This window comes from Arachis ipaensis, chromosome B05 (genome assembly GCF_000816755.2).
Source record: "Arachis ipaensis cultivar K30076 chromosome B05, Araip1.1, whole genome shotgun sequence".
In the NCBI taxonomy this organism is placed as follows: domain Eukaryota; kingdom Viridiplantae; phylum Streptophyta; class Magnoliopsida; order Fabales; family Fabaceae; genus Arachis; species Arachis ipaensis.
Genome location: NC_029789.2, coordinates 25,612,377 through 25,618,161, shown reverse-complemented (window position 1 = coordinate 25,618,161; position 5,785 = coordinate 25,612,377). Strand labels below are relative to the sequence as shown.

The 5,785-nt window shown below is 35.9% G+C and overlaps 2 protein-coding genes across 4 annotated transcripts; both read right to left on the bottom strand.

The window, feature by feature from the left end:
* On the bottom strand, positions 443-2,926 carry LOC107643381 (ABC transporter I family member 17). Of its 2 annotated transcripts, none has more exons than XM_021123435.1 (2): positions 2,788-2,926; positions 443-1,484 (listed from the first exon to the last, which is right to left on the bottom strand). In XM_021123435.1, exons 1-2 carry the CDS (start codon positions 2,804-2,806, stop codon positions 724-726), a joined length of 780 nt encoding a protein of 259 aa, XP_020979094.1. In that variant the 5' UTR covers positions 2,807-2,926; the 3' UTR covers positions 443-723. The 2 variants fall into 2 exon arrangements, with proteins under 2 accessions (XP_020979094.1, XP_016202496.1); XM_016347010.2 differs by lacking the exon at positions 2,788-2,926 and adding an exon at positions 1,561-1,884.
* LOC107643380 (RING-H2 finger protein ATL47-like) lies at positions 1,386-5,255 on the bottom strand. 2 transcript variants are annotated; one of them, XM_021123434.1, is made up of 3 exons: positions 3,951-5,254; positions 2,788-3,905; positions 1,386-1,484 (listed from the first exon to the last, which is right to left on the bottom strand). In XM_021123434.1, the coding sequence occupies exons 1-2, from the start codon at positions 4,033-4,035 to the stop codon at positions 2,842-2,844; spliced, it is 1,149 nt and encodes a 382-aa protein (XP_020979093.1). In that variant the 5' UTR covers positions 4,036-5,254; the 3' UTR covers positions 1,386-1,484; positions 2,788-2,841. The 2 variants fall into 2 exon arrangements, with proteins under 2 accessions (XP_020979093.1, XP_016202495.1); XM_016347009.2 differs by having other exon boundaries at positions 2,788-5,255.

Sequence of the window (5,785 nt, the reverse complement as noted above, 5' to 3'; positions counted from 1 at the left end):
TAAATAAAATTTTTTTATTTATTTAAAAAAAATCGAATACATAATATGTCACACGTGATTTTACTCAAATTTCAATATTTATAATGTAAATCTTTTTTTTTCTCATAAACCAATTCATTTCACTAACTTCATCTTTATACTTTATTATTTATTTATTTATTTCTATTTCTATCCCCTTTCAATTATAAGACAATTCATCTTATAAAAATAGAGAAACCACATTATGCTTGTCTAGCTACCAACTATGATACCATAAAAACTTGTCACTCACAAATTTAATCAAAATAAATAATTAATTGAATTGAATTGAAACAATATCAGAATTCCATACTTTGTACTTAAGTAGTGTTATACACAAGCTTGGCTGAGACACAAGAAGGAATCGAATACTTTCCTTGTTCCTTTTCTTCTTTTTAATCCGAAAAGATGAAAGAAAAAAGAAAAAAGAAAAAACAAGCTTCTGGAGAAAACCAAAGCATCCAAAAAGCAACCCTGAGTTACCTCACTGGGTCACTCTGTTTTTATCTATTGTTAAAAGAAACTGCAAATAATAAATATCCAGATGCCAGTGGTTTCAGTAATACAGTTCATTTAGATAATAAGATATAGGAATCAAACAACGTGGCTTGAATTAGAGGGACCTTGCAGAAAAATAATTAGAAAGACGAACACCGATGAGTACTTTATTATGGATGGATAGAAAATTTGATATTAAACATAATTTTAAGTGGTGAGTTGAAGAAACCTCTGAGCCAAGGGATGGTTGGCTTGGGAGAGTTGGTTAGGGTTGAGAATCTCAACAATCTCACCATCAACGAGGAGGCAGACGACGTCAGCCATCCTCTGTATTTGTTTGATGCTGTGAGACACCATAATCATGGTCATGCCACTATTCTTGTTGAGCTTCAACAGTGCAGCCTCTATATTCTCTGTGGAAATAGGATCTAAAGCACTCGTTGGCTCATCAAGCAGTAAAACCTCAGGGGAATTAGCAAGAGTTCTGGCCAGCGCAACCCTCTGTGCTTGACCCACTGACAACTCCGCCGCCGACTTCTGAAGGAAGGAAGCGTCCAGGTCCGCCAGCATCAACAGCTTACATACCTCAACATCTGAAAGCTTCTTCCCGTTGAGGTTGGGGCCGTACCTCACGTTGTCGGCTACAGTGCCTTCGAAGAGGGCGGGCAGCTGGAACAGCATGCCGACTTTGCGGCGGAGGGAGAGCACGTCGAGCTGGCAGATGTCCCGGGAGTCGAGGAAGACGGACGCGGAGGGAGGCTCCCAGAGGCGGTTGAGTGCCCTGAGGAGCGTTGACTTGCCGCTGCCACTGGGGCCTATGACTCCCACTATGACGCCCTTTGGGATTTCCAGACTGATGCCCTTCAGTATTGGGACCCCTGCATCCGACACTCTCCGAAGATCGCGTACCTCCATTTTCGGGTGTCCTTCGCCATTCTCCACCTCCAAAAGCTGCTCCTTCCACTCATCTGTAATTCAAAAACACACTCATCCAATCAATGAACAAGTGATCCATCAAATGAAAGTCGATCAAACTTACTTTACCTATCAGAGAAGACATACTTGCTATTTTGTGAATCGATCACATCTCCCACGCTTCAAGACCTATTTCTATCCATATCAAACAAAGTAACAAACCTGTACCAGAAACGGCCTGCCTTGCCCAACACCGCATGTAAATTTTTTTTCTATTTAGCGCGGGTCCACCACTTGATGTTTGAATGTTTGATTGCTATGCCTATTATTCTCACTATATTCTATCTATTATTAGCATCAGCACCACAATTATACAACTGGTGACCGAACCAACCTAAGAAAAATGGTTTAGGGATGATTCGGCTGACTCGGACAGAGTTACAAACTTGCAAGGTTCAATCCGAACTGAACCGGTCCATACACAACAGCTTTAAAGAACCAGGTAGAAGAATGGTGGTGCTGTGGGATGAACTAATTGTTATAAGGCCACTTCCATAAAAAGTGAATTTATGAAAAGATATTTTATATTACAAAAATATTATTTGTACAATAAAATTAATCACTAATATATTTATATATAAATATATGTGTTATTTAATTTATTTTTAATGTATATTTATATTTCAACTTACATTTTATACTGATAATTAATTTTGGTGGCTGATTTTAATATACATGTAACATAATTTTTTAAATTATTAGACAATTTAATATATTTGATTAAATTCTCTAATTGTTTAATGCAAGTAACTATTTTTTTTTAAAAGCAAGAGCATCCAAAAAGCAACCCTAATTTGACCTCACTTTTATCTCATCTCACTTGTTGCAAGAAACTGCTAATAATAAAGACCACTTTTGTCACTTAGATAAAAGAATCACATGCAATTAGGGTCCCACAACTAAAGAAAAAAGTTCTGAAACTTCCCGGTTTTTTTAGTTCTTTTCTTTTTCCTAAAAATCTCTGCTAGATATAGCTTTCCAAGAACTGTGCTAGAAACAAAACTGCAACCACTATAATTAATTGTAATAATATTCTTAAGGCCTAAAACATGTAACCCCTTCAATAGACTTTTGAATTAAAGGACTAATTTTCATCCAACCATCCAAGATTCAAGAGTCGAGAATCATTTCAATTAAAAGAACACTGATTAGTAAAGTGCTTTTATGGGATGATTTACAACAAAATGGTTAAATCAAAGCATGAGACGAACAAGGATCTCAACAAAGAACCACTAAGAATATGAAATTGGTTAGAAACTTGGAATACAAAATTCGAAAACTGAACAGTTCATGTACCTCTGACATTGTTGTTCATCCATGGCAATAAAATTGCAGTGACAAATAGGATTATTATGGAATTCGAGCCTCTGATGAACTTGTTAACTTACTGTTATCCTTCCTAGACCATTGCCATATCTTGGAAACAGAAAAGCTCTCACCTTTTCTTGCATTGCTGATCTTTTTTCCTTCAACAACATCAACATCAGTTGAAGAAAAATTGTTCCCATTTGTTGTAGCTATTCTTCCCTTAATCAATTGTCTCATACTGCCACTGATGCTTGGACACAAAGCCACTCTCAAATCAGAATCAGCAACAACATATTGGTAAGACCCCATTGAGTAGCATCTCCTTGCATCCAAATTACCATGACTATTACTAAAACTAATACTACTATTACTACTCTCTCCTTCACATTTTTCAACACCATCTACTCCATTATTATTTGAGCTTCTGAATTTTCCAAGCCTCACAGAAAAAACCCTCTTCCCATTCCTTATGTGATTCTCAGCAGGCTTGTTAGAAGAACCAGCACCATCGACACCAAATCCTGAAACTGAAACACCATCTTCGTCCTCATAACATGGACCTTCAAAGTCAAAAAATGGGGTCTCAAATGAAAACCCTGGTGCATAAAGTGTCCCTCTACAAAGGGGACAAGTTGAATTTGAAAGCAACCATGTGTCAATGCAGTCAATGTGAAAAGCATGGTTGCAATTTGGCAGCAACCTCAACTTGTCTTGTTCCAAGAACTCACAAAGGCAAACAGCACAATCAAATGGCTCCTTCAAGCCAATTATCTCCTTGTAGAGAAACACAGGGAGTGCATCAATGAAAGCCTGATCTAAACCTGAGTCATGGAGGTGGAATAATTGCTGCAACTGTCTCTGGTATGCATCAGATTCAGACATTTCAGGATACCTATTGGATTGAGAAATTGATGAGGAAGAAGAAGATCTTTGTCTCATGAGAAATCTAACAAGCAGGTGGAGGGTGCCCAAGATGAAGAACACAACAGATAAAATTACTATGATGAAAATAATTGCAGGGCTTATTCTACTATTCCCAGATGAAGAATCTGAGGATGAAGAAGCTGAATTAGAAGAACTATAAGAAGAAGAAGAAGAAGAAGAAGAAGAAGAAGAAGAAGAAGAAGAAGAAGAAGAAGAAGAAGAAGGAGGAGAATATGGAGAAAGAATAGGAGCACCATTACTCTGGTGGATTTGAGAGTGAAGCCTATACATTTTAGAATATGGTAATGGCATTACAGAACTGAGAATAATACAAAGTTCTAAACTAAAATTTTGAGCTTGCAATTTCAAAATTTGAACAAATTTATCATCTTTTCTTGTTTTGGGACAAAACCCAAGTCACCAATTGTGAAAGAAAAGCAAGCTTTAGGCATACTAACAAGGAAAAGTAAAGAGGAAAGGACCAAAAACAAAGCAAAAGATAGAGAGAGAAAAAGAAATCAACTTGACTCTGTTTTTTCTATGGGGTCCTATGACTGTAGCAACAGCATGGAACGAAACATGCTTGAGAAAATGTCAACGTTGCAGTTGACCTACCTTCGTTGAAATCTAGAAACCTCTGCAGTTACCTGGCTACTTCTCTCTCTCTCTCTCTCTTACAAGGTTGTACTTGTAATTCTAAATGAAAAGAAAGAACCCTAATGACAACAATAATAAGTGTGAAATCTGAATTTGAGTTAGCTGCAATCCAATACCAGTAGTGGTAGACAAGTGAAAGTGAACAAAATTCCTTACAAAACCCAAGGTTTTTGGGGTCCTCTTGCTGCTACAGCCTACGGACCCTGGAGTCTGGTGTACAGAAAGTTAGAGAGATAGACCAAACTGAAAGGAAGCAAAAAGGTGTGGCAAAATTGTCATTTTGTAACTCAAATCATGTGACAAGATGATGGCACTAACCTTAGACACATGTCACACATTTTGCAGAATTTCATGGATTTGCCGCAAAACGATATTTGTCACAAAAGTAAAATAAGTGCCATATCATAATAAATGAAAAAAGAAGTGTGGGTGGTCTAAACTAGATAAATAAGCCCAATACTGATTTGTGTATCCTTAGTCCTTACCAGTTTTTGCCAGAATTTACATATCCTTAGTATATTTGGTCAGTGGATATCCCTAGCTGATTCTGCATATCTACCACCAAACAAAAAAAAAAGGAGCCTGGAGCTCTGACCCAAAACAAGATAGTGAAAAATTTAATCTCAAGTCATTGATTCAAGGGGCTAATTTAAGGTGAGTTTTAGCCTTAGCCTCGCCTTGACCAAGCTCACTACTGACACCGGTTAATGGCGATATGGCAGGCCTTTTTTTAAAGTGACTTTGACCACCCGCACATTGTGATATGTTGCATAGACATCTTAAAAACTTGAAATTGTAAAAAAGACCGGACTCATCAATATCACTAGATGGGTTACCAAAAAGAGCAACAAGCTACCATCTAATAAACAAGTGGCTGGAGGCGATCAAAAAACAAAAGTTATTCCTCTTATGTTTGTACTATTGGACAATGGGAGACTATGACCTTCAAATATTTTATAAAATATTTAATAATAATACTTCATATGACGTGATTAGTTCATTTGGATAAAGTCTTATGTAACCAATTCAAGTGTGTTGTGTTCAACTCATTTTATTCGCTCAATTCTTATTGGATTAATTGAAAAGGCTCATCTTCATAATCATTATAATTTAATCCACTCAATACTTAATTTTCAAATTTAACATGATGGACTATATTGAGCTAATTTGAAAAGGACTTATTAATATAATCTACAATATAATTAGTTTTTTTAATGTTATTTTATGTTTTGTTAGTTTTTTAAAGAATAAAATGAAAGAGTACTTCTTTATAGATAATTTGTTATTTATATTAGAAAAAAATACTAAAAAAATTTGTTCTAATTTAACAACTAAAAATTTGGATAAAATATACTTTTTTTTTGTCTCTAATGTTTATTATCTTTTCAAAAATATTCTAACGTTT